This window comes from Hippocampus comes, unplaced genomic scaffold, assembly GCF_001891065.2.
Source record: "Hippocampus comes isolate QL1 unplaced genomic scaffold, H_comes_QL1_v1.1 scaffold903, whole genome shotgun sequence".
Taxonomy (NCBI): domain Eukaryota; kingdom Metazoa; phylum Chordata; class Actinopteri; order Syngnathiformes; family Syngnathidae; genus Hippocampus; species Hippocampus comes.
The window spans coordinates 16,894-43,262 of record NW_017805088.1 but is presented as its reverse complement, the minus strand read 5'-3'; the positions used below and the strand labels follow the sequence as shown (position 1 = coordinate 43,262).

The 26,369-nt window shown below is 44.2% G+C and overlaps 5 protein-coding genes and 1 long non-coding RNA gene across 9 annotated transcripts; 4 read left to right on the top strand and 2 right to left on the bottom strand.

Annotated features, from left to right (window-relative positions):
• The first annotated feature begins 60 nt into the window (after positions 1 to 60).
• snx24 (sorting nexin 24) lies at positions 61 to 1,947 on the top strand. The gene is made up of 4 exons (XM_019865399.1): positions 61 to 334; positions 456 to 485; positions 586 to 650; positions 741 to 1,947. The coding sequence occupies exons 1-4, from the start codon at positions 207 to 209 to the stop codon at positions 809 to 811; spliced, it is 294 nt and encodes a 97-aa protein (XP_019720958.1). The 5' UTR covers positions 61 to 206; the 3' UTR covers positions 812 to 1,947.
• Positions 1,945 to 7,402, bottom strand: ggcx (gamma-glutamyl carboxylase). Its single transcript, XM_019865392.1, has 15 exons — positions 7,378 to 7,402; positions 6,964 to 7,167; positions 6,707 to 6,865; positions 6,406 to 6,571; positions 6,263 to 6,341; positions 6,083 to 6,189; positions 5,849 to 6,012; positions 5,275 to 5,570; positions 4,937 to 5,068; positions 4,621 to 4,772; positions 4,323 to 4,492; positions 4,105 to 4,235; positions 3,860 to 4,007; positions 3,149 to 3,353; positions 1,945 to 2,865 (listed from the first exon to the last, which is right to left on the bottom strand). The coding sequence occupies exons 1-15, from the start codon at positions 7,400 to 7,402 to the stop codon at positions 2,706 to 2,708; spliced, it is 2,298 nt and encodes a 765-aa protein (XP_019720951.1). The 3' UTR covers positions 1,945 to 2,705.
• A 323-nt stretch (positions 7,403 to 7,725) lies between these two features.
• Positions 7,726 to 14,143, top strand: gmcl1 (germ cell-less, spermatogenesis associated). Of its 4 annotated transcripts, none has more exons than XM_019865397.1 (15): positions 7,726 to 7,754; positions 8,842 to 9,008; positions 9,099 to 9,222; positions 9,439 to 9,535; positions 9,751 to 9,848; positions 9,946 to 10,058; positions 10,281 to 10,346; positions 10,528 to 10,612; positions 10,712 to 10,802; positions 10,888 to 11,028; positions 11,146 to 11,215; positions 11,278 to 11,353; positions 11,604 to 11,749; positions 12,869 to 12,956; positions 13,026 to 13,166. In XM_019865397.1, the coding sequence occupies exons 2-15, from the start codon at positions 8,848 to 8,850 to the stop codon at positions 13,164 to 13,166; spliced, it is 1,497 nt and encodes a 498-aa protein (XP_019720956.1). In that variant the 5' UTR covers positions 7,726 to 7,754; positions 8,842 to 8,847. The 4 variants fall into 4 exon arrangements, with proteins under 4 accessions (XP_019720956.1, XP_019720953.1, XP_019720952.1 ...); XM_019865394.1 differs by lacking the exon at positions 7,726 to 7,754 and adding an exon at positions 8,113 to 8,439; XM_019865393.1 differs by lacking the exon at positions 7,726 to 7,754 and adding an exon at positions 8,500 to 8,556 and having other exon boundaries at positions 13,026 to 14,143.
• Positions 14,144 to 14,961: 818 nt separating this feature from the next.
• fam136a (family with sequence similarity 136 member A) lies at positions 14,962 to 16,062 on the bottom strand. The gene is made up of 3 exons (XM_019865398.1): positions 15,766 to 16,062; positions 15,557 to 15,697; positions 14,962 to 15,384 (listed from the first exon to the last, which is right to left on the bottom strand). The coding sequence occupies exons 1-3, from the start codon at positions 15,850 to 15,852 to the stop codon at positions 15,196 to 15,198; spliced, it is 417 nt and encodes a 138-aa protein (XP_019720957.1). The 5' UTR covers positions 15,853 to 16,062; the 3' UTR covers positions 14,962 to 15,195.
• A 388-nt stretch (positions 16,063 to 16,450) lies between these two features.
• Positions 16,451 to 19,694, top strand: pcyox1 (prenylcysteine oxidase 1). The gene is made up of 7 exons (XM_019865390.1): positions 16,451 to 16,542; positions 16,822 to 16,945; positions 17,170 to 17,376; positions 17,534 to 17,708; positions 17,779 to 17,990; positions 18,058 to 18,210; positions 18,684 to 19,694. The coding sequence occupies exons 2-7, from the start codon at positions 16,822 to 16,824 to the stop codon at positions 19,352 to 19,354; spliced, it is 1,542 nt and encodes a 513-aa protein (XP_019720949.1). The 5' UTR covers positions 16,451 to 16,542; the 3' UTR covers positions 19,355 to 19,694.
• Positions 19,695 to 23,108: 3,414 nt separating this feature from the next.
• LOC109513150 (uncharacterized) lies at positions 23,109 to 26,199 on the top strand. Its single transcript, XR_002167667.1, has 4 exons — positions 23,109 to 23,196; positions 23,275 to 23,316; positions 23,895 to 23,924; positions 25,515 to 26,199. It is a non-coding gene; the product is annotated as an uncharacterized LOC109513150 (long non-coding RNA).
• Positions 26,200 to 26,369: the final 170 nt, after the last annotated feature.

Below are 26,369 nucleotides of genomic sequence, written 5' to 3'. Positions count from 1 at the left end.
AATCACATTTATTTGTACATTCTACTCACTTACCGACCGTTACTTACTGTGTGCTTTTTTTTCTCTACAATATTGTAGAGATGGTTTTGTTTGTTAATTCAAAAAATATATTTTGATGAATGATGTTTGAATAACTTTTATTGTGTATAAAATACCGTCAGGGCTTGGTGGATTGTGTTCATCTGAAGTTGCCAGGCAGTGTAACAATGCAGTGTTTTTTTTTTTCTCTGTCTTGCAAGACTATAATTATGGAGAATGAGGTTCTTCCAAAGATATTCTTGGACTTCCTCAATATCCGCCATTTTCCATCCCTGCCAAAGACGGACAGCTGTGGGTACGTAGAGACTGAATTCAAACAACAAAATAAATGCTTGTTTTTGTGGCTATCGGCGCATAGTTAATTTTCTGTCCACTAGGAGGCTTTGTGCCTTACCCTCCATTTTGACTTCTTTTAGATCTTTGGATACAGACTCAGTGGAATCGAGGTGCGTCAGTTCTGTTGTCTTGTTCAAAAGAAATTAATAGTTAGTCACTCAAATTAATAAAAAAAAAATGTAATTGCCGGTTTGTTTGTGTGACTTCCAGTAAACTTTCACATCAGCCTATCATGGTGTTTCTGAATGACCCCTACCTGCTGCCGGATGCACACGGTGAGTTCAGTTTCCCCCATATAACTTGGATTTAATTAAAATCCCTGTTTTTAAGTTCTCCCCTCCTCCCTTTTGCTTTATGGCTTTTAGATGCATTTTCAAACATCGTGATTGAAGGCGTCGTCCATGGAGTTTTCTATGCTGATCTCCAGCCCAGGTAGAGCCAAAAAAGGGGATGATGGGAGGGGGGGGGGTCTCCCTGGAAGCAAGTCTGAGAGAAGCTAAACCTCATTTACTTTGTCTTAAAGATAAAATGGAGATAAATGAAGTTAATCAAGTTAATCAAGAAGTTTTAAGTGACTTAAGCAGCAAACTAGGCATCTGCAGTTTTTTTTTAATCATGTCTTATACTGTGAAATTTGTATTCGTAATCAAGTGTAGAAGTTTGAGAAAAAGAGGCCGATTACAGGAAGGGGCATTTATTTGACTAACATAAAATAATGAGGGCTGCAAGCTGCTCTGAGGAGCCACATGAGAAATGAGGCGTTGAAGGCCTCCTGGGGAAAAAAAAAATGCATTGTGGGGAGGTGCCACTCCCTTGAAAAGACCAGCGCCTGGGTCACAGAGGACTCAAAAGGGACTTTGGGTTCATTTTCAACCCTGAAAACTGACCTTACTTTGCTTTGATTTTGTACTTGCACCTGTGAGATTTATTTTAAATTATTTTTGACAAAGAAAAAAAATGCTTATTGTAACACTTAAACCTTAGTAGCCAGTATGTGACACTAGTACCAGTAATGTCCCAGATGGGATACAAATAATGAAGGCGGGTGTTAGTATCAAATTTTGTGCAATATGGAATCAAACACTTTGTCGCACGTGCGCGTCTTAATGAATTGTAACACCGCAATCCACTTCAAAAAGTGAACTACTTTTTCTGAAGGCCAATTCCTACCTAATTTCTATATGACAAATCTTTTTGGGATTGTTTCACATGTCATTTCTTGAGATGGCCAAATTGTTTGCCTTGTGCTATCTTTCACATTCAATGAATTTCACTTTTTTGAATTGATCTTGATATGAAATATTCCAATTGAGCTGCTCCTTTATGTCGTTATATGTACAATGAACCGATGTCCTAGAAATAGTCAATGTTATGAATTTGTCGACACAGCAGTTTTTATAAGACCTCATCTTCAACATGTACTGAATAACCATTGAACTAACTCCTCCTGGTAGAAGTGCACTCTCCCATACGTATTATTGTATTGTTTGTGCTCTGATGTGTGAAGAGTCCCATTGTGCCGTAGGATGGATGAAACTGAGTAATTTACGATTAAAACCACACTGTTACTGACAAGCTTTTTTTTTATTATTCTTATAAAAGTGACTAAAAAGGCTTGACAAAGTATTACTCACAGTATGGAGGTTTGCATTTGTATACCATCAATACCGTATTTCCTCAAACAGCGACCTCTGCTCTCATGAATGCCACGCTTCTATTTCATCACTCCAACTATTTTCTGTTGTGCTCTGTTGGGTCGTGCAGTTTATCCTTCACGGAACCGAACGTAGATTTTTGGAATGTGGGAGGAAGCTAAGGTGCCTGCAGAAAACCTTCGTGTGATTAGAACCCAGATCTCCCGAGTGTGAGGCACACTTGCTAACCACTAGTTAACCGTGCCGCCTCATTCGGACCCATTTACACAAATACAATTTGTGTCATCACATTGGTTACATATACCAATATAAATCCAAAATCATATTGTGCTATCTGTTTGAAGGAAATATAGTAATCAACCTTTTAAAACGTAGCTGATTTTGAATCACAACAAAGTAATCGTCGTTGGGCAACAACAGAAATGAATGAGCATTCACATCCAACTCCAATCCTTTGCCTTCAAAAATACATCCGGTCCCATTTCAGCCAAAGTAAACAGCATCATCTTTTAGTGTTAGATTACACGTTTGGCAAAAATACTGACTTTTCCTAGTTTGGAAGTCATCTGAAATGACAAATGCTTGTACAAAAGTGTCCATTGTCAATTTTGCTGTGGGTGTGTGTTTCCCATAGTAACAGTCCAGTAGTACCAACAAATCCAGCAGTAACATCTTTTAGAGTTCTCCATGACCGGCTTCATCTTTAAGACGCTCGTCGTGGTTTCCTTCGGCCTCGGGTTCCTTCATGTTGGCGAACGCCACTTCTTGCGTCAGCTGCTCAAGCGGAGGCAGACCCACCGCCAGGTTTCGCACTGCGATGGCGGTCATCAAGAATCTAAAAGAAAAGGAAACGTGAACGGAGAATGGTTAAAGACTCAGGGTGCACACATTCTGACAATTGGGCTGAATTTGAGCATTAAAAAAAACGCAAAGGCCTGATCTTTGGATGTCTTTTAAAAGATATCCTGTTTTTTTTTCTTCTACTCTGCAGTAGTAGTCTTTTTTTTTTTTGGTATTTACCAGCAGTCTGGATGGTCCAGTGGTAAGTTTCTGCCACCTACTGGTAAGTCCTTGTATTACAACAGACATCTCATTTGCGTGTACCCCGCTTGACTCACCCTCGTCGTATGGCGTAGTACTTTCTGACCGTAAAGCGCTCAAGTCGTTCCAGCACGCCGGCCTCTCTGCGTTTCTTCACTTCCTTAATTCGCCGCTGCCTCTTAAGGAAGAGCCTCACGACGGGGTCGGTTGCGTTGACTTCAGAGCCGTCGTCGTCGCCAGTCGACATGAGAGGCTGCAGCTCGGGCGGAAGAGGTTCTGTTTCTGTTCAGGTTAGACGCAAATTCAAATCTGTGTGCATGTTTTCCTTAAACTTGTGCTGCTTATCCTTTAGGTATACTCCAGAAACATACAATATGTAATGGGGTTGACTAAAGACGCTAAATTATCAGGAGGTGGCAATGTCAGTAATGTTATTCATGTTTGTTATCCATCCATCCATTTTCAACACAACTTATCCTGAACAGGGTCGCGGGGGATGGTGGAGCCTATCCCAGCTGACTTCGGGGTGGAAGGCGGATTAGACTCTGAACTGTTTGCCAGTCAGTCGCAGGCACATAGACATCCAACCTTCCACACAGTCACTGAGTGGGGACCGATCTCACGCTGCCCGCACACAGGTCAGACAAGTGTACCACTACGCCGGTCAGCGACATGGTTATGATCAATAAAATAGATTTTGAGGGGTCACAATTTGTGTTAACAGAAAAGTAATAATAATAATTGAAAACGGCTGGATGGATGTTCGGCACAGTCGCGTTGACTTCCACCTGTCCCGTTGCGAATGCGCTCCTGGAGGTCCAGCAGTTTGGTGAAGTTCTGCTGCAACGCCGCCTCAGTTGTGTTGACGTAGACGTACATGTAGCAAGATGGCTCCTCCGACACCGTGTACACTCTGTGGTAAGCCCCCGCAGGCACCTGCCCCATACAACATTTCATTGTGTTAAACAGCCAAATGTACAGTCAAGAAATTTTATGGGTAAATTTTTTTTTTGTTGTTTGTGCAGTTTTTAACCTGTATGTTCTCTCCAGCCTGCAGAGAATAGTTCTTCTTCTCCTCCACGATCTCCACATTGAGGCTACCCTGCAACAAGTGGATGCTGGTGTTGCCCAGATCTTCACTTACAAAGTTCTCCAAGTGGAGACCTGCAAGGTAACCGGCATGGAGTAAGTGCACATACATACACATGCGTGTAGCAACAGTTCAGTCACTAGACGGGGAGATGGTGTAACCTGGAAAGTCGGCGATGAAGACGATCTCGGTCTGGTTGTCCAAAGTGCTCTCAATCTCCTGGAACTTGGTTCTCCACGGCGAGAGGTCCACCAGCAGGGGCATCAGCCACCCGTTGGGTCGGAACGGCGACCAGTCGGCCCTGACGATGTCCACGCGTGGGTCGAAGATCCTTGGAGGAGGTCAGAGTGACGATTCAGTGCGAGCGCAAAGACGAGATCATCATGGCTGCAGGAAATGATCCAATTTCAAAAGTATTGCTTGTTAATTACAAATGAAGCTTGAGGTGTGGTGCGTTACCTTTGCTGGAAGCGTTCATTGATGGACACCCAGATGTCAAAGTAGATCTGAGGCTCCGAAATGTTGTAGCGAGGCAGGAGGTCACTGAGGCACGTGGCGTACTGCTTCAGCATGTCGCCGTGGTCCTTCCAGCGCCGGCTTTGGGTGAACACCTGACACGCAGAGTGGAAATATTTTAAAACATAGACCTTGGAAGGTTTGGAAAATAGTTTATCATTTAATATATTTCCTTTTTGTTTTGGATTTCACCATATTATGCAGTTGTACCTATGTCTAATAAGTGTCAAGTAATATGGAAATGTTGACACTAACTCACCCCTGGGTTGAGGTATCCCACCTCTCCCGTTTTGCCGTCCTTGTATGTGATCTTGACATGCTGGTGGCTACGGGAGTGAACCATCATGTCCCATGAGTATCCGTACAAGCCGTTGGTCCAGTTGTTGTAACCCTGACGGACAAAAAGCAAACCATGAGGACATCAGAGACACGGAACGATGATCCATTTTATCAGCCGGCCTGTGACCTTGCTGACCGTCATTGCTCAACCGTGAGTAATGATAAGGCTTTGTTGACAGTAAACTGAAGCTCCCGAAACCTGACGCAACAACGAACTAACTATATGCTGCGAATGCAAAAAAATGCGAATGCTTGTACCTGTGTGATGAAGTGGGAGTAAGGTAGGAAAAACTGCTCCAGTATGTAGGCCAAAGTAAAAACGGCCGCCAACTTGTGTTTAAATCGTAGTTTAGGAGATTTTGAGGCGGTCGGTGTCGGCTGGCCTCCCCTGCCAGGGGCTTTGTTGTAAACGCAGGAGGAGCTGGGCTGGGGGTCCGCCGAAGTGAGCGGGAGGACACCCCCGAGGCATGCTGGGAAGTGGCCGAAGAACCTCCTCGGCCAGTCGGCGTAGCAGAAGAGCGGACTTGTCGCTAGCATTGCGTACGGGAACATGCCTGTGGAAGGTGAGCGTGAAGGTAATGTCACACAAAGTCAAGCATTGCGGGAACCAAACTCACCTTATGGCAATACCTTGAAAAACAAACTGCTTACAGATAATTTCATATCCAAGAAAAGCACCAGAAGTGTACATGCAGCTCAATGCACAGGCACAAGATGCTCCATAGCTCCCGCTAACAACCCAGGCTAACATTAGCTCCTCTCTGACATATAACCACATGAAACTATAATCGATTGAATTGTGGTCACAATAGCTGTGGACAGACGAGCTCACCGATGCTGAAGAGCTGAGAGTTCATGCAGTGGAAGTAGGTGACGAAGACCATCACATAAGGCCGCGTGGCGTCGAAAAAGAGCAGGAAGCCGGCGCTCAAGTCCAGCATGAGGCCGCCCCCGTGGACCACCAGCAAACTCACCAACTCCACGGGAAGAATCACCCTGCAATAGGATCGGTGCGGTGAGTTGCAGTGAGCTGGGACTTCAGCAGCACGTTCGAAACACTACCTACTTGAAGGGATCAAACAGCCAGTGGTGCGCCAGGTATGACATGGAGTATCCCTCCACCCAATCGGCATCCAGCTTTTTCACACCAGCGATGAAATAGACTATGAATATCTATTAAGAGACAACGCCATTAGACAATTTGAAACATCACATGTATGAAGATGAATGGCCACAGTGCTCAAACCTGCGTCCTCAGCAGGGTGTAGTTCCAAAGCGGCACATGTGCGTTTCTGATGGAAGGTCTCCTCAAGCCGTCGAGTGACCTAACAAGTAGCAACATAAACATAAAAATCCTCCCAGTTGAGTTTGTGTAAAGCGACCACTCACCAGTATCTGTTGCCATCCATAAGTGTGAGTTGGAATCCAATCAGGCCGTAGAGGTAGGAGTGGTTATTCCATGCCGTTTTGTCCAGGAAAAAGATATACCAGTACGTCGAGATGAACATTAGACAGGACAAACGGTACAAACAGCCCAGCATGATGCCCAACGCACCTTGAGTGAGAGAGAGAGAGACATAAAAAACTGCTATGTCTAGTAACTGTGCCACCCCCACAGAGATTCTACCCTAAAGCGAGACAGGGGCGCACTGGCGAGGGATGAAGGGAGGGAATGAAATGTACAACGCACCGAGGAACATCACCAGATAGACCAGATACATCCAGTCCATGGGAAGAGGCTTCAGGAAATTGAAAAGTGGAAAGCGACACACGGGAGCACCGTCCAGGTACTTGTAGTCCACGTGACTGAGGCCACGCTCCTGTGTGATATCCACGGCCATCAGCAGACCTGCACGCACGCACGCACACGAGCGAGTGCGATCGTGAAGTTGTTCACCTCGATTCGGTAGGTGATTTTTTTCCATAGTTTTCAGAATTGATAGTCACCAAACAAACAGCGGAAAATGCCCAGGGATGCAGGGTCCGTTGGCCGGTTCAGAAGCGCTACCAGGCTGGACCAGGAGGTCAAGTCTTCCTTCTTGAAGCCGAAGAGCTGCTCCATCTTACTTTGGGATGCAGCTCGGTCTGTTTTCTTAAGAGCTGCAGCGGTTTTTGCAGTTTTTTGCTCTCCATCGCTGCCCACTACAGCACCTATGTTATTACAGTTAAGTCAAAACAACCTCATTGGAAGACCTCCACACGCATTATACAGGTCTTACATGAGTTTGTATTTGGATTAAAGTCGTATAATCGCTCATGCTTTCAGGTACCAACTTTAGGTTTAAATACAAGTTGATTTGTATTCTCCTTGTTTATTACATTGACTGAAACTACAGCATCTAGCCAAGCTAACAATTTCACCTGCACTCGCGTCTCTGGCTTCCATGGTTCAAAATGTTGAATAAAAGCAGCAGTGAGTTCGGGACAGGGGCTCAGGAAAAAAAAAAATCTCGGTCTCCTGTCCTGGCCTCCGTTGGAGGTGTCCTGCCCAGTGGAGTCAACAAGACAAACCAACTTACGTGTCACAGTCCCACGCAGGCTCAAAAAGCCTGCTGACCAGGGGGCGGTAACAGAAAATCTTGTCGCAGAGAACCTCGTCATCTATTGGCTCATTTTTCTGCAAACCGCGCCCAAAAATTTAGTTTTAAAACGTCATATCCTGGTAGCGTAAATTTGTTTTTTTAGACGATTGCTAGCAAAAAAAAAACTATACAGGACAGGTTTTTCATTCAAATAAGGTTGGTTTTACCTATTTGTTAGTTTTATTTACAATTTCCTTCTAGGTCCTTCGATGTAAAACAAACATGTCTTGTAAAACACCATGATGCCAAATATTGATCGTCTGGGCACTTTGAACTCTAGCAGAGAACACGAGTTCATTCAAGAAATTCAACACTGTATAATCGTGCCGAATTTGTCTCTAATTTTAAGTTCAGATACGAGATCCTGGGCCGTTTTGTTGTTTGACCTGCTGAAACACTTAAGCGGTGGATGTAATATACAGTACTTTGTTTTAAACATCCCATTTATTTTTTGCTACGTGTGTTTCCACGAGCTGACACAAGGGGCGCTATTGAGCGTGGCAGCCTCGCGTGACGCGCCTAATGCACGCGTATGCAACGAGAGAAGAAGAGAACGCGAACACAGCAATAGAATCTCGGTGTCGTTAGACTTTTGCATACGTCTCAGTTTACATTTATAATTGTTTTTTGTGGGGTGGGGGGCAATATGTAAACGGTTTGTCGGCTTTTGTGAATGCGTTGCTTGTGACGGCCGACGCTGTCGTCGTTGGAGTCTTTGTTTTGTACGGTAATTCGTAGAGCAAGCCCATCCTCAGCTGTCTGGGTGAGGTGGTAAACAGACGTGGTTTTTGTTTTAAAGCCCACGTCAAACCTCCCCGACCGGGTCCGTGCTCGTCAAAAGGTAAAGTCACATGCTCGTGCTGAATGTGCTAAATCAAACATCATATAGATGTACAGTTACTTGTAAGAGAGCAGCCTTTTAGCCGACTGCAGCATGGATAAGTGGTGTTCAGTCCTTGTAGGTTATGCGCGTAGAACCTGCGTACTGTTGTCTGTTGTCATAGTAATGTACTTGATTTGATACAGGAAAATGTTGTTGGTGTCTGTTTTGAAGGAAGTGATTGGAAGTACCGCCGTGTTGATTCGACAATTAGCTCATCAACTTATTTAATAACTGTATTGGACTTAAATCAAGATCTTGTGTTAAATGAGTAAAATGTAAGATGGAAGCGTTGTACTAAAAATCGCAAATGTTCGTTTTGCGATGTGGACTTCAGTTTGTTTGTTTGTCCTGGTTGTGCAGGCAAAGATGGGGAATATTGGAAGCAGATTTCATTCTTCGAAAGGACCGGAGGAAACCGGCGAAAGCAGCCGCAAACACGGGTGCGAATGGAAGAGGAAACGGAACACACAGTGTGACTGCGAGGATGACAAGGAGGATGACGACGCCATTCTAGATACACCGCGCAGGCAAGTCACCAGGATCAAAATCAGTGAATCAGCAAGTTATCCTCACATGCCATCTTGCATTGCATTTTTGTTGTCTTAAATCTTGAACAGGAAGAAACTGAAAAGCACCTCCAATTACATTTATCAAACGTTGTTCCTCAATGGAGAAAATAGCGACATTCGAATCTGCGCACTGGGGCAAGAGTGGAACCTTCACAAACTGTACCTTTGCCAGGTGAGAGAGACACACGGCTAATTTTCATGTACCTTTGAAGGATGGATTTAACCGTTGGTCAAAGTGCCAAGTCTGGATTTAACTCTTGCATACATTTTTTTTTTGTACACTTTTTTTCTGACGGATATCCCAATTGTGTCACTTGAACCATGCGGTGTAAATCCAGCCTGCTGTCACCTTTTATCTTAACTCTTTCCTTCTTTTGGCACCTGCCAGTCGGGTTATTTCTCCAGCATGTTCAGCGGCTCCTGGAAGGAGTCCAACATGATGGAAATCAACCTAGAGATACCTGACCAAAACATTGACATAGAAGGTGAGAAACTGACCGAAGTGGTACAAATATCAGTCCAGATACAGTGGTCTCAAACAAACCGCAATGAGATATAGTTCCTTATTTACATAAGACATTGCGTGATAGCATAAGACTCACAACTGGCAAAGCTTCTTGATCTCTCACACTCACTTCTTTATCAGTGACATTGGTTGTGTGTCATTCTGATAATGATGTTCTGTTTTGTTTGTATTTAGCTCTGCAAGTAGTCTTTGGATCCTTGTACCGCGACGACGTGCTCATCAAGCCCAGTGGGGTTGTCAGTATCCTTGCAGCTGCTTGTATGCTACAGCTGGTCAGTCAACGGAATTCCTGCTTGGCTAAACTAGTGCTACTGTGGTATGAAGTGACTGTGAGATGAAACCAGTCTTTGTTTATTTTTGTGATGGTAGGATGGTTTGATCCAGCAGTGCGGTGAGACCATGAAGGAAAATATCAGTGCAAAGACGGTGTGCAGCTTCTATGCGTCCTCTTGCATCTACGGTTTGGACTCCGTCATGAAAAAGTCAGTGCTTGCATTCCCCAACAGCTCTAGAAATCTGACCTCAAAATGTTCTGCGTAAAGTACAACACGGCTGACAAACTCCATGTGCGAGCTTTTGTTTTAGTTGATGAGGACTTGTTAAATAGTGCAAGTTTTTGAATATTGTTGTCAAAAGAGTGTTGTGCTACAAAATTCCCCGAATGCTCTTTCTCGCTCATGGTCAGTGTGTGTGTCTATGTGCAGATGTCTGGAGTGGCTCCTAAACAACCTCATGACGCACCAAAATGTGGACTTGATGAAAGAAATTGGGTATGTGGTCTTAAGTGAAGCAGTTATTACAGTGGATCCCACAAAAAGCGAAAATCAGTGTGTATAATTGAAACCCACTGAAATACATTCATTCTTCTGCCACGTGCCATTCTTAACATTGAAAATGTAAGTCGGGAAATGAGGAACCTCGATGATAAATGACATACTTGTGTTTGTCCAGAACGGAGATGATGGAGCAGCTCATCCAGTCGTCTGACCTGTTCGTCATGCAGGTGGAGATGGATGTCTACACTGCTCTGAAGAAGGTATAATGTAAGAATGTGTGTGTAAAATTTGCTTTTGTGCTTCACTCATTTGATGAACTGCGTTATTGATTGCCTCGTTTTACTTTGTCTCTTCATCAGTGGATGTTCCTGCAAATCAACCCCATGTGGGACGGACCCATAAAGCAGCTTCTTGCCGACGCCGACGCTTGGCTGTGCAAGCGCAGGACCGGTACTGCGTAGAATGCAAAACACTATCCTTTCCTTTTTTTGCATATTTTTAACACCATTGTTTGTGGTTGGCATTTTCTTGACAGACCTGTGTGAGAGAGAGCCCTTCCTAAGCACAGAGGAGGGGGCCACCTTTTGCTCCGTGTTCAAATACGTGCGTCTTCAATATATCGTCAACGACCTCGCTTCTGCCCGCATGCTGGAGCGGGACAACATTTTACCTCCAGGTAGACATCATTTCATTGCTAATTCTAATCTCATTTCATTAGCAATAGCGCAAACAAATGCCGAGATAAGGCACAAAGCTGTCACCACACATTGTTTCATTTACCCCCATCTTCCAGATTGGTTGACTGCGGTGTACAAAACGCAGTGGTTTGCCATGTTGCGGACAGAATTTGACAATGATAACGGGTAAGAAGAGTTTGACTGTGATAAGTGTGTACTTATATATATATTAATTAATGCTTTCTTAGTCCGCAGGAAGCCAACAAAGAGGATTTTGAGTTAAGCAGCATGAGGTGTGGCAGAAAACTGACCAAAGATGGAGATGTGAGTTGAGACATAATTGCGCTGATTTTAATGCATATATTTTCTTTGTCATCGCATTTTTCTCCAGGTACTCCACTTTCCTCTCACATTTAGGCACATACGTGTTAGGTCAATTGCAGAGATGCCTAATGTGCCAAAACTTTGATCGGTGTTCCCCAAACTCCCGACACCACATATTTACCGGGTTAGGGACAATTAAAAGGACGGACGATGGATATTTCATTTCATTTTTTTTTTTTGTTATCCTCAGTACTGCTGGCGATGGACCGGTTTCAATTTCGGTTTCGACCTGCTTGTGACTTACACCAACCGCTTCATCATCTTCAAAAGGAACACGCTGAGTCAGCCGTGTGGGGGCGCCGTGAGCCTGCAGCCGCGGCGACATCTGGCTTACAGGTTTGCAGGAGCCACCCTCACTTCCTGTTGTGGCTCAAGAGTTGACACAGCTTAGTAGTTTTTCAAGTTGTTTGTTTATGAACGAGGATAGGCAGCTGGTTTTGTTTTAAGGTCATTTTCTCCCATGGTCTCCTCATTAGCGCCAACAATAACTGAAATTTATTTGGGGTTAATTGTAAGCACTTTGAATTGTAACAGTTGTGTGAATGTGATTGGTTTATTTTTAAACAGACACGTTCCCTGATCTAAGAGGCTGTGCACGCAACTTGTGCAACTGCATTATCTCTGTGTATTTTTACTTCTTGAAAATATTTTTATTTCAATTAATTCTACAGGTAGCGGCACTTTAATGGAGGAAAAAAAGTTATATATTCCAAAAACCTGTGTCAGAGATTTTCTCGGACAAAGTTAAAGAAATGACTCGGCACACAGGAAAATTGTCTTCAATATCGGCGGGAGGGGGATCTCTGAGAGCGAACGACGGTAGTTGCTCCGATGATCACACTCTCGAGCTCCCTTCCCGCCAATTCCGACTTTTATTGTAACATACAAGGAAAACACTGCCCCCGACATTTGCATACCGCACCCCCGGTCCGGCCCCTCGGTAGTGATTGGTTACCTGAGTTTAAGCTTTGAACCACCAGTACATTGGCGCCTTTCTGTCTGGTCCACACTGTATCAACATGTTGCAGACTTTGCGGACGACAAATGTCGCCTGGGCGCGACGGGTGTTCTCAGCTCGTCTTTTGTTGTTCAACCGCTGTTCCCAAATTATTCATTCCCCTTTTGTGACCGAGTTTCGCCCCCTCCCCTGTGATTGCCCACCTGCATTGACGTGCTAATTGTGGACTTCAACAGCCCTCCGGCCAGGTGGCCGGCGCCTTTGTGCACAGGCATTTGGAAGTGCTGGATACGCGCCCAAACGTTTAGATGTGTCCAAATTAAATGAAACTTTAAACATGATACAATTTTGCTCATAAATTCCTCTAACAACCTGCCATTTGCACAGGTGTGTGTAGACTTTTTATATCCAGTGTACTTAGTGCGGGTAGGTTGATACCTTATTACCCCAAACAGATATCCCAATACTCACAATTTCTGCTGCTATTGTCTGTACAGGTTACGCTTGGCCTCCTTTGACAATCTTGGCAAGCTGGTGTGCAGCCGCTCAACCGGTTACCAGCTTCTCACACTTGAGAAGGACCAGGTCAGTAAGGGTGGTCCATCCTCACAGGAAGTGTGTCCAAAGTGTCTTAACTCATGTCCCACCTCTCAGGAGTACGTGGTGATGAACCTGGACAGCCGCCTGTTGTCCTTCCCGCTTTACGTGTGCTGCAACTTCTTATACACATCGCCATATGCCGACCACCGGCCGGACCACTCGGAGCATGAGGGAAGCGCCCGCAGCATCTCCTGATCAGCACGTGGTTGCCAACACCCATTCTTGTGGTAACGTTGGGCACTATTTATACACTCCGCCGGCACCTTCCACATCACGAATGAATCACCTGTAAGGCAGCGTGGGGGGAATACGTCACTGATGTGTCACTTGGAGGCTGGTGGAATGAGACGACATACCTCAACATGGAAACTTTCCATTTGTGGACACTTAATGTTGATGATAGTGGTCCACAAACCAGTCACCTCACTTCATTGATGGGACTGTCCTACAGACTTCTGGAAGTCAGAAGACGGGGACTTTCCACTTTTACCACCTCGGCATCGTAAAGCCGGAATTTCTGGAATTTTTTTCTTGTACACTTGCAGGTAAAATGCTTAAGCAACAGCACCTGGTTTAATAAATAAGAGTCACCATTACTATTTGCTTTGGAAGGTTTGGTGTTAGTGGACGCCATGTACAACTCTGCAACTTCTTGTTTTCACCTTGTAACTACATCGAAACTAATTCAACCAAAATCGAAATAGTCGTCACCACTCTCAAGTTACTTATAACAAAGAAATTGAATGATGATGTGCTCTAAAATGGGCCAACAGTCTTGCTTCTTTCACCACAACGGTCCACTTGTCTTCTTACGGTTTCACCTTTGACTCACCAAAAGTTAAAAACACTTCTATTGCATATTTAGGCACGCACACATCCAAGTCTTTTTTTTTTTTTTGTGCTGGGTTTCGGGGTTTCAACTGTTGACCACTTAAGTAATTACATTATTGCCAATATTTTTCTGCATTTCTTCACCTGCCTATCCGTTAACCGAGATTGCCTCATAATGTCAAGAAAGGCAAGGCACTCGTGCTGCAGTGGCATCCCTTGTTTTTATTCCACATTTATTCATATATTTTTTTACTTTTTTTTTTTAATGTATACAAAATGTTAATTGCCAATAAAACTGCCCAATGATGTGGGCTGTGGTGCTATCATGTCATCGAAATGTACATCTTGCTTTTTTATTTATTTACACTGGTTGACTTTTAAGTTGCTCTGTCCAAACAGTTTTGACAATTAGGAAAAAAATGGGAGTTAGAACTAATCTGTCCTGGGGTAAAGTTGCTTTTTCTGTACAGGCACTGTTCTTGTAACATTTTCTTCAGTCATACACTTAATGTATTCTAATAAGACAACCTAGCTGACAGACATGGAATGGAGTGGGAACAGGAGGGTGATCAATAAGGTGGAGCGACAGTTTTTTTTTTTTGTTTTTATGAATTGTACAGATCATATTTTACTGAGCCAACTTGTCTGTTGATGACAATTTTCTGCTTTGCCATCACAAAAAAAAAAGTCAAGCGTTAATCCTCACTGAACTGATTGTTTTAACACAAAGTTACTAATTTTGTGGAATCAAACTCCAGTGGTTCCGTTTGTATTATGTGGTCTCATAATATTGGTACACGGATGTTTGATGATCTGTGATAAGATAAGATAAGATAAGATAAGAGAACCTTTATTAGTCTCGCAATGGAGGGGAGGCCCACTTAATTATACATTGAAACTATGCTTACTGTTGCCATGGCAACAACACAGTAATTTCTCTTGTGCCAGTGTTATCATCCCAAAACAAAAAATAATTACCATCGTATATATTTCAGATATTTTGGCCAGTTGTAATTACTGTTAGGACCCAAAACAAACAAAAAAAAAACATACCATCTTTAATCAAATGAAGGACCAGTGGTATGGTGTTGTTTTTACCTCGTGCATTTTGTTGTTTTTTTTTTTTTGCCCTGTTTGACAAGAGATGCAATCAAAAGGCAGTTATGATCTGGACCGTGTTTAATTGTTTTACAGAAACCAATCCCCCACCATATAAGGTAGGCTGTACTTGTATTAAAAATGACAAACTTAAATATGACAGTTCAACACCTTGTGCATGATTCCAGCTGTATACGGCATACTGCACTGTTTGGATGCCATGTCTTCTGCTTTTTTTCCACTTTCACTTCATAGTCACTGCTCCGAGTGGGCTCAGTCGTTGATATCTGTTGTCTCATTGGGATATAGAGTCCAGGTTCTCCTGGATTCTACGAGTCATGCTAGGGATCAGGTTCATGTGGTCGTCAACGCAGCTGCCCACGCATCGCTCCATCAGCGACCGAACGGCGGGCTCCTTGGCACCCGAGTCAAACAGATCCTTCGCTTTGTCGTTGCAGTGCATTGTGCATCTGGCCAGCCGGTCCTGATGGTGAGAAAAAAAAAATTATTGTGTGCACAGGAAACTAAGCAAGGGAAGAACATGGAAATTATTCACAGGAAGAATCTCGATTCAAACCCAGATCCTCAGAACTCTGGCAGAACATGCTAATTTTGAGTTCGATTGTGGAAAAAATAATGCTCCATCTATTCCTCACCTGAAACTTCTCCAGCTCGTTGGTGACGAGGCCCTGGGCTTTGGCCAGAGGAGCGTGACACTTGTCGATGCACTGATGCACCTGAGTCATGGAGTCCGTGGATCGATCACAGCAGTGCGCGCTGCATTTGAACATGCGAGCCTGCCAGCACGAACACACCTCGTAAGTAATTACACACGTGACTAAGTGTGCACGAGCAGAAGCCCTACCTGCATTTTGCGGATGTGATTCCTTTCGAGGCTTTGGACCATTTCCTCCACCACAGCCTGAACGCGTGCTTGGTGAGCCTCCGCCATGTCCTCTCTTCAATATTTTTTTCTGTCCTCTCCAATATTTTTTTCAAGACAACGTTTGTATTAATACGGCGTAGGCGCCTAATACGTGGGAGTATTCCGAAATTGTTTTTACTTAACTATAAGATAAGGCACTAAGGTCACCTCGATTCAAGCATGGTTGAAGATGATCAGGCAGTTTCGTCACTTCCGCATTACTTCCGCTCTGCATTTTGCCAGAGACCACCTTTTCCGTCTTTTATTTTTTGGTGTTTTTTTTTCTCTTTTGGTCAGGTTATTTTCAAAAGTCTAAAAAGCCCTTAATTATTATACAATCATTTTTAGCATGAGAGGGACAATATACAAACAATTTTGGTTGTGCTTTCGATCTGTAACAACTGAAAATGAACGTCAAGCGCATCTATGAAAATAAAATATATAGGTCATATCACCAATATTAGTACGCGATTCTGTCAGACAATTTTAGGTATAAATCTAACCAAGTGCCTCTATGATGATTTAAGTTAAATAACGACATTATCGGGTTCGGAATATTCAAAAACAAACTTGAATTACTTTTATTTTGAAACTTTGAGAAAATGTAACCGGAACGTCGTTTCATGTTTTTTTCAATTGTTCAAACCAACAGCATTTTACTAGTCTCGCTTCAATCCAAGCTTTGTGGACATAGTTTGTAGAAGTCATCCGTCTTGTGTAAGTGGTGAAATTAATAATCTTAGTAATAGTCGGCTTGTTTGTTATGTCGAAAAGTTAGAGTAACGCTAAAGACAACCGGAGACTTGTCGATTTTTTTTTTTTTTTAATTTGGCAGTCCTCGTAGAGAATATTTCTCCCTTTGCTTGACTCTGTATGAAACGTGAAACGAACACACCCTCCACCCAGCTTGTTTTGATATGAACGAGGACATGTTAGACTTCGAGCCATGACTGAGAAAACACAAGTCAGTGACTGGCATGCTTGATGTTGTTTCAGATGATCTTCAAACGCACTATGAGTGTTGGGACCCTGAGAGCCTTCCTTCTCTTGACAATATGCCACAGCGCCAGAAGATGTTTGGCCTCCGCTCCGGAGCTGCACCAGCCACCCACAAGCATTGGTGAGATTTTATGAAAAGTTTCTAATCTTGAGAAGTCGTTCTGGTCATCTTCTTTTATTTAACACGGGAAAACATTTACTCTGAGACGCAATGCGGTTGTCTATCACCACGGGTTTATTAGTAGGAAATTGAAATTAATTTGTCTGTGTCTTGCAAATAGTACTCCATATTGCATGGATGGCCATATACCGTTGATTGACAGTCTTGACATTTCTCCCGTCCAGCTGTGGTGGGCGCTGGAATCGGTGGCACGGCCGCGGCGTTCTACCTGAGGCAGGAGTTCGGACCCACGGTCAAAATAGATGTATTCGAACCCGGAGATGTCGGCGGGCGACTGGCAACGGCCCGAATGGCAAATCAGGAATATGAGACAGGAGGTGTCGTTATCCATCCCCTCAACCTCCACATGAAGCACTTCGTTGACAAATTAGGTAATGGCGTCGGCACACGAGGAGCATTTCCTTGAGAGGTTTCGCTGAGGAATTTGTCAAATATTCAATTGGATGTTTTCCAAATTCCTAAATCACGGCTACTGAAGAAGTTTTGATTTAAAACTGTTGACTTTTCTCTTCACCAATCTACCGTCAGGCATCTCCACGCGTCAGGATGTCCCGTCGAAAAAGGCAGTCTTCAATGGCAGCGAGCTCACTTTTGAGGAGAGCGACTGGTTCATCGTCAACTTCTTGCGAATGCTCTGGCGCTACGGCCTCAACTATCTGTTCATGCAGATGTGGGTGGAGAGTGTTATGGATAAATTTATGAGGTGAGGGATCGGGGGGAGACAGTAATACATTTCCTCACAGCAAGTTGAAAAGAGTTTCTTGCGTCGACAGGATCTACCAGTACCAGCAGTACGGTTACTCCTTCACCAGCGTGGAGAGGCTCCTGCACGCCATGGGCGGCGATGATTTCCTCAGTCTGATGAATCACTCGCTGGAGGAAACCATGCGAGCCGAAGGATTCACGCAGGTTTTCCTCAACGATGTGGTGTCTCCCTTCACGCGCCAGACCTACGGCCAAAGTGTCCGTATCAACGGCCTCGCAGGTATGGAATCTCACGCCTCGCCGCACACTCAAGTACTTTTGCTGACACGTTTGTGTCGTCCTGCCAGGGGCTCTGTCACTGGCGTGGGCTGACTCAGGCCTGTGGGCGGTGGATGGAGGTAACAAAAGAGTTTGCTCTGGGCTTCTTTACCACAGCAAGAGTGAACTCATCCCAGCCAGAGTGACCAACGTTTCGTTCAAAGTCCGCCCATCCAAGACAGGTACCCTTCAATTGTCATTCACATGGGATAAGGAGCTCAATATTTGACACCTACCCCCCAAAAAAAATGCTTGTAACTGCCTATAATGGATGGGAGAATACAGAAAGACGGATCTTTGACCATTCCTCTGCACAATCTCTCTAAATTATCAAGCAACCTGGGTCCACCCCTTTGCACTCTCCCTTCAGCCCCCGCGACCGGTTTTCAACACCCCGAATTTGTTGCCAGCCAGTCGCATGGCACACACAGATGAACAACCACTCGTGCCCACACTTAACCAGTCGCCCATTTAAATCTGTGATATTTTTTTTCCTCCCACATACCACTAGAGGGAGCCGACACATTCCAAATTTTGAGAATCACAGGTCCAAGTGAGGATCAACTGCTTGAAAATGGATGGTTACCCAACGATGTTCGTTGAAGCCATTCAAAAGTAAACTCGACTAATCTCCCATTTGTTTTGTTGTTTGCAGGGCTCTCCACCGGCTTCTATGAGGTCACTTATGTTGGGGACACGGGTGCGGGGCACTCGACGTATGACGTCGTTGTCATAGCAACCCCACTTCACCAGGGCAAGTCTGACATCTCCTTCTCAGGTCTGTCCTCACCAGTGGTGTCCCAGTTCCCCGGCATTTACCACCAGGTGTTCTCCACTCTGGTCCACGGCGTGCTCAACACGTCCTACCTCGGAGTCACTCGGCCCGCCTCGGAGTTCACGGTGTCCGAAGTTCTCACCGCCGATTCCAAAGACAACATCATGTACAGTTTGATGTCCGTCGACCCGGTCCACGCCCCGGCCGGCTACAACCGACCCCCCGCCAGCCACAGCAAAGTGTGGAAAGTGTTTTCCCCTCGAGCGCTGGACCAGGAGGACCTCCGTCGTTTGTTCCTCTCATGGGATTCGGTATCGCAGACTCCGTGGCTCGCCTACCCCACTTACCGCCCCCCTCAGCGTCAGACGCCGCCCTTCATCCTCCACAACAGGCTCTACTACCTCAGCGCCGTCGAGTGGGCGGCCAGCTCCATGGAGATGAGCGCCATCTCGGCCAGGAACGCGGCGCTGCTGGCGCACCACCGCTGGCACGAGCAGACGGGCCGGATCGACCGAGAGGACCTGCACACGCGCTTGCGGGGGGAGCTCTGAAGAACACGGCTTTGGGCCTAAAACGTCAGGTATCCGGGCGCTATCAGGGTCAGACTCTTATTTTCGATGAACAAAATTATTTGGATGTGAGGATTTGAACAAAAACATGTCTTGTTATCGCTTCCAGATGAACTGATCCACACAGCGTAGGCAAAGTCTCGTGCCGTGCCGTTCCCTCATTCATTCGGTCCAATCTTCAAATCACCCGACCCGTCTGTTCGCTTTAAAAAAATCCAACGAGTGCAAAAGTTTGCTCGTTTTTGTCGCGTCACGATGGCCCCGCTCTCGCTTCAAGTCAGCCGCGCAACACCGGAACGCACGTTTCGCGGAAGAAAAAAAAAAAAAAAAAAAAAACGATTAGAATCGCGCGATCCGACACGAGAGTTGTTTACGAGATTCTGCCTTGGATGCACAGTTTTGATTGACAGCTATTTTATTTCACGTTTATCGTTGTGGTTGTTGCTTATATTGGTGTTCAAGTTGTTCGACATGACTACTACACAGAGTCGTTCATTTCTACTACAGTCGCTCTTGGAATTGGATGGCTTAGGTGTCGCCGTGTACTGCAAGATAATTGCCCTTACAGGGTTCGACGTTAATAGCGGCCCGATGGTCCGGGCCAGTTCGACAAGAATCGCTATCTCGATTTGACGAGGAGTACTTAAGAATAGAAGATGGAAAATCCGCACTAAGATGTCGTGACCTGAGGTCACATGACACTGGAATTAAGTGAGACACTCGGCCGACACTCGTCACGTCGCATTAAGCTGTCAATACTGTATTGTCTTATCAGAACTATTGAAAGAGACGCTTTTTCAAAACATGATTTTTTTATTTTGTAGGACCTTAATCATAGGTATGGGAAAAGAGCTTTGTTTTTAACTTGAATTTAAAAGTAGATACACTTTACTGGGCTATCTTGATTCATTGGGGGTGGGGGCGGCATATTGTACACGGGTGTGCGTTCACAGAAATACTGTATTGTCTTATCAGAACTATTGAAAGAGAGGCCTTTTCAAATCATGATTTTTTTTTTTTTTTGTAGGACCTTAATCATAGGTATGGGAAAAGAGCTTTGTTTTTAACTTGAATTTAAAAGTAGATACACTTTACTGGGCTATCTTGATTCATTGGGGTGTGCGTTCACGGGATTTTTACGGTTTATGTACGTGTCGTCATTGAAACTTGGTGTGCTATTATGAATCTATCACCCGTAGCGGTTCTGACAGGTCCAATCCATCTTGGTTCATGGTGGCCACTTCATGTCAGACCCGGCCTTATTTTCCCTTTTGGCCTTAATTTAGCTTCCCTCTTGATGTGTCAGTAAATATGTTTGTTCAGGATAACTCCCTCCCTCTGACCGACCTCAACAGACAAGCATTGAGTTTTTTTTTTTTTTTAGACAATCAAATAGGGTAAAGGAATGTTTGTTCAGGATAACTCCCTCCCTCTGACCGACGTCAACAGACAAACATTGAGTTGTTTTTTTTTAAATTTTTTTTTTATTTTTTATTTTTTTTATTTTTATAGACAATCAAATTGCCATTTTGGTTTTGAAAGACCCGCTAATACTATTTAGGAGAATAACCATCCTGGTGTAACGCCAATCTCACGACGGGGCCCCTCAGAAGGAAGAAAAATGTTTGCAACGATTGCACACGTGCTCTATTGTGCTTTTGTATTTATGTATCACATTGCCGATGATATTTTTCAAAGTCAACCATTTTCCAAAGCACTTTAATTGACAAAATCCAAGACGCCAAACAGTCATGAGCACAACTAAGAGGGTTTAATTTTTTTTTTTTACAACACTGTTTACAATTCACCTATTTGATGTTTAGTAAAAATCGAAATCCGCCAAATTAAATCTGAAATGTTCATAAGGAAATAAACATTGTTTTCACTGATCACCATCGTCGTTGCCCACTTTTTTTTTTTTTTATTCCCCCCATCAAGGCCCATGTGATCAAAGTCCGAACAATGGGCGTCCATTGAGCATCTGAATAAGGATGAGTCTGTTGTGCTGATGTGACTCAGGTAGTGAGGGGGGGTCCGGGCGGGGGGAAACAATGGTACCAGAATCCAAGCGGGACATGTGACGGGCCCTCAAGAGGACATATAAGAGCGTCGATGCTGTTTGTCAACACGTACGAGCGGAAACAGCGAAGATGAGATTTCTGACGCCACTTCTTGCCATCCTTGCTGCGGCATCTTTCCAGTCTGGTAAGACGCCGGCAACCAAACTCGGATCATCAGTTGGGCACTTTGTATTTGAATTGCGTTCACGTCTTTTGCGTTTGCCTTATAGCTTTCTCGGCTTCGCTGCAATCTGCTGTGGAGGCCCGAAGGGGTCATGACGGTGAGTTGGTATGATGATAAAAAAAAATAAAAATCGAGGCTGATCGAATAAAGTTGATTACATGTTGACCTTGTTGACCATTGTTTTTTGTTTTTTTTTTCCTTGCAGATGCGCTGACAGAACTGCGGAAAATAGGTGACGTACATTTCATATTTGACATGTCAGTGAGTTGCCTTTTTTATTCATAGCCTTTCATTTGCTGCTTCTATTGTCAAATGTGCCACAGGATGATTTTTCAAAAAAATAGTACACAATGATATAAAATGAAGTGCAACATAAATCTGTTGTCCCTGTTGTAAAATACTTGAAGTTATCGCAGCAAATATACAAGAGTGACATTATGCCTTGTGGTGTTCATAACTACATCGCAACGCTAATTATAATAACGCTAACGCACATATAAAGCAAAATATCGGGTATTAATGTCTTATTTTACTCTGTGCGTGTGTTCAGATCAGCTGGAGTTTGAGGCTGCTCAGAAGAACGACGCCGTTCAGTTGAACAGTACGATTCTAGAAAAATCTGATTCATTATTATTATTATTATTATTGTAACATAAACATGTACTACTGTGTGACTACGTCGAATTCAAGCGGCGTCTGTCTTCTAGTTACAGAGAAGCGAGGTGAAGACGGGCGCTACCTTGGTAAGTGCAGCTGCCAACGTCGCTTGATGGGCTGGTCCGGGTTTGTGTCATAACGTTGTGCTTTGTGTTAACTCTCCGAACAGAGGCGGCTACGGATGAATCTGGTATCTATTCGAATATTAGCACCTGACTAATAAGTAGTGTGCGTATGTCTAATAAGTGTCACCGATGATGTTTCCGCAGTGGAAGTGTATCGTGAGGATTCAGTCCGTGATGCGGCAGGCAAGTGCAGCTCCAAAATAATCGTGTACCGTGCATGTGAATCGTACATAAATCGGCACCGTCGGTACGGAATTGAATTTGAGCAGCGGCAAGAATACAGTATACACAGACGAGAATGGCAATTCTATACAAATAGGCAGTGCGGCATGAAGCAAAACAATTCTACGAGCATCACTAAGTCGTCTTTCCGCAGATGTGAACGGCAGTTGTACCATGAAAGAGACGTTTGTTTCCAGAAGCCACAATACAATCCATCTTTTATCTATTTTGTGGCTTTCACCACAGCTGGAGCGCCGTGGCTTGGCGACTTATGTATGAATAATATAATAAATACAAGCTACTATCATGTGAAGGTCAAGAAAAGCGGCGAGAACAGTCAGCAGCATCATATTAAGCGGCCGTACGATTCCACTGAGTGTCCCCGGTGCGTTTATTTCCACAGGGGAGGTGCGAGGTGAGACTTTGAGCGACGCAGCAGGTGAGTGCAACACGTGCCGGGATGCTACGCGCACACATTAAGTCCGAAGTCGAGCACGAGTGTGAAATACGACATGACCTTGTTATCTTTCGGCGCAGGTGCGAACTGTCGACCCTCGGAGGAGATGGCGGCAGATGGTGGGAAGCGCACACTCGACTCTATAGAGTATAAACGGTCCTTAGAAATGATGTCATGTCATCGTTGTCGCCCTTCAGAGCAACGGCAGCCGACACCCGCGCGCCCAGAGGGCACTTCAGGTAAGCGAGGTGAAAGTGCCAAGAAAATGTTGGCACACCCCCAATAGAATTCAATCTTCACACACTGTCAGTTGTATTCGCGCGAGAGCTCTCCCATTACAACGCGAAGCCAGCCCACGCTCGCTACATGCTCAACACGTGCAGGTACAAAACATCCGTTCGACACCATACCTACGCTACGTGGCGCAGCACACAAAACATACCATAACGTCATATGGCGCACAAATAAGTACAGAAAACACACCATACAAAACAACACGATGTAATCTGACACATCATCACGTTCTGTAGCGCAATACAACACCACACTTCACACTACGGCACGGCATGACCTCATACTACACTCTATTACGTAACACAAAACAGCGTAATGCAAGAAATGACGCCACGCTATCAAACAAAATACCGCGCTGTCATCCAGTGTAACAATTTTTGACATTTTTGTCCCACGTCATCAAAAGCCGCGCGCACACGATTTGAGTCAAAACACCGAGACGACCCACCGGACGTATTGAGGCACGCCACTTGTGGAGGTGTACCTAATATTGTGGCCTTTCCCCCCCCTCATCTTTGTGTAGAAGACGGCAAGGATTCAACCAAGGAACAAGGTATACACACACGCGCACGCACACACACAGTGTCTACATCATGTGAAGTGTGTTTGGAAAATATATAAAATAGTTTATTTCAAATTTCAAACTTTCCCACCAAACTTTCCCCAAATTTAAAAAAATCCCACCGAGTGTTGTCCTGATGTCAAAATCCGACACTAAACCTGCATAAAGTACCTCGTGACCAATACTGACACAGTACTATTGCAAAAATCGAAATAAATTGAACACGTAGCTTAGCCTTAGAAGAGTTGCAGGTGCAAAGCTGGGGAATGCAAAGCTCTGGCCTCTTTTTTTTTTTAATGGTTGAAACATCTCACTGTGCAATCGCGGCCTGTCCCGTTGACCCATGCCGACGTATCAACGCAGCCTTTGTGCACGCGTGCATGCAATAAAAGTGACTGTCAGGTCGAGAGAGAATGTGAGCTTATGCAATGCAGCACATTTTGGGACAAACTGGACACAGCCAGTCTAGGTCAGCTGAAAATAGTCCAAAGCCTTTTATAGACCTTGGCTGAGACCTCAACATTTACACATACCACACTTATGGGTATTCATCTTTTTTTTTTAACAATTTGCTTACTGAAAAGTGCCAAAAACAAGTGGGAATGCTGCAGATCTTCGGACTGGCTTGGAAATGTAGGGCACAAATCAGGGCAGTTCTTTTTTTTGAAGGCCACCCCGCTCCTTATTGTTCTGGATTTATCCTGCATCTATTTTTGCATGTGCTACTTTACGCAGTGTTCAGTGAATGAATGGCGTTGTTGAAGCCGGTAGAGACAACTAGTCAACACGTTAGTGCACCTGTTTGAATAAAACCTGCCGAGTGAGTTGTGAGTCAACAGGAAGCTGAATGTGAGTCATCGTAATAATGGTCGGTTACCTTTTACGTAGCTTAGCCTTAGAAGAGTTGCAGGTGCAAAGCTGGGGAATGCAAAGCTCTGGCCTCTTTTTTTTTTTAATGGTTGAAACATCTCACTGTGCAATCGCGGCCTGTCCCGTTGACCCATGCCGACGTATCAACGCAGCCTTTGTGCACGCGTGCATGCAATAAAAGTGACTGTCAGGTCGAGAGAGAATGTGAGCTTATGCAATGCAGCACATTTTGGGACAAACTGGACACAGCCAGTCTAGGTCAGCTGAAAATAGTCCAAAGCCTTTTATAGACCTTGGCTGAGACCTCAACATTTACACATACCACACTTATGGGTATTCATCTTTTTTTTTTAACAATTTGCTTACTGAAAAGTGCCAAAAACAAGTGGGAATGCTGCAGATCTTCGGACTGGCTTGGAAATGTAGGGCACAAATCAGGACAGTTCTTTTTTTTGAAGGCCACCCCGCTCCTTATTGTTCTGGATTTATCCTGCATCTATTTTTGCGTGTGCTACTTTACGCAGTGTTTAGAGAATGAATGGCGTTGTTGAAGCCGGTAAGAGACAACTAGTCAACACGTTAGTGCACATGTTTGAATAAAACCTGCCGAGTGAGTTGTGAGTCGACAGGAAGCTGAATGTGAGTCATCGTAATAATGGTCAGTGACCTCTTTTTTTTTGTGTGTGTGTGTGTTCTTTTCCCACCTAATAGAAGAACTCCAGTGAGAGCACGCACCCCATTTGGATGGGAGCAATTTTACAGAGGGGCAACGCCAACCCAATTAAACAAAAAAAAAAAAGGAAACAATATTGTGTCTTGTCTTCTCGGCTTTGTAAAAGGGACACGGCAATTTACCGACAACTTCATTACAAGTTCCGGAAACCGTGTGAAGTTTGACTGGGGAATTTTTGTAAATATTTTAAGTTGGACATGTCATTATACACATTTAGGCTAATTAAGCTGTTCATTTCTGGTAAGTATACACATTCTTGGGCTTAAGATTCAAACCCGGAACCGTGCTCACCACTTAATCACTGTGCTGTAATTTTCCGATTTCTAATCCATGTAAGGAGTTAAAAAAAAACAACAACAAAAAACAGAGTTAGAACTCAACTTTTATTGAACAACTTAGACACATCATTGCTTCTTCAATTTTAATTTTTTTTTCCATCCGTATTGTGGCTCAGTGTGTTCATATGTATTTAAAAAAAAAGAAAAAAAATCTTTGGTACCTAAAGAGCAAATGAAACACTTTAAGGCAACTAGAGCATGTACAAGTGTGAAATGCATTTAAAGATTACGGGCAGAATGATCAAAACGCAAATTACCAGTGGAATGCAACACATCCGTCCTCAAATCCACCACACATTATTCGATTGCGGTAGAGAAGGGGGGGGGGGGATTAAACCAGCAGTTGGACACCCTCGAGTAAATGTAACAAAAGATTGATCTCATCAAGCTAAAACTACATTCTTCTTTGACATCCAATTCAAGTAACGATATTGTTCAGTGTTTCAGTAGCTGCACGGATGCTTCCCAAGGCGCGTTTATTCGGCAAAGTGACCC

Coding starts and splice junctions, on each gene's coding strand:
- ggcx (XM_019865392.1), bottom strand. CDS start 7,402: ATGGAAGCCAGAGACGCGAGTGCAG. Junction 6,342..6,405: donor ATGGATGGCAACAGATACTG/GTGAGTGGTCGC, acceptor GCTACTTGTTAG/GTCACTCGACGGCTTGAGGA. Junction 4,773..4,936: donor TGGGATACCTCAACCCAGGG/GTGAGTTAGTGT, acceptor TCTGCGTGTCAG/GTGTTCACCCAAAGCCGGCG.
- fam136a (XM_019865398.1), bottom strand. CDS start 15,852: ATGGCGGAGGCTCACCAAGCACGCGTTCAGGCTGTGGTGGAGGAAATG. Junction 15,698..15,765: donor ATCACATCCGCAAAATGCAG/GTAGGGCTTCTG, acceptor TCGTGCTGGCAG/GCTCGCATGTTCAAATGCAG. Junction 15,385..15,556: donor ACGAGCTGGAGAAGTTTCAG/GTGAGGAATAGA, acceptor TCTCACCATCAG/GACCGGCTGGCCAGATGCAC.
- gmcl1 (XM_019865393.1), top strand. CDS start 8,533: ATGGATAAGTGGTGTTCAGTCCTT. Junction 9,536..9,750: donor CCAAAACATTGACATAGAAG/GTGAGAAACTGA, acceptor GTTTGTATTTAG/CTCTGCAAGTAGTCTTTGGA. Junction 12,957..13,025: donor TCACACTTGAGAAGGACCAG/GTCAGTAAGGGT, acceptor CCCACCTCTCAG/GAGTACGTGGTGATGAACCT.
- snx24 (XM_019865399.1), top strand. CDS start 207: ATGCAGTGTTTTTTTTTTTCTCTGTCTTGCAAGACTATAATTATGGAG. Junction 486..585: donor ACAGACTCAGTGGAATCGAG/GTGCGTCAGTTC, acceptor TGTGACTTCCAG/TAAACTTTCACATCAGCCTA. Junction 651..740: donor CCTGCTGCCGGATGCACACG/GTGAGTTCAGTT, acceptor TATGGCTTTTAG/ATGCATTTTCAAACATCGTG.
- pcyox1 (XM_019865390.1), top strand. CDS start 16,822: ATGATCTTCAAACGCACTATGAGTGTTGGGACCCTGAGAGCCTTCCTT. Junction 17,377..17,533: donor GCACTTCGTTGACAAATTAG/GTAATGGCGTCG, acceptor ATCTACCGTCAG/GCATCTCCACGCGTCAGGAT. Junction 17,709..17,778: donor GTTATGGATAAATTTATGAG/GTGAGGGATCGG, acceptor TTGCGTCGACAG/GATCTACCAGTACCAGCAGT.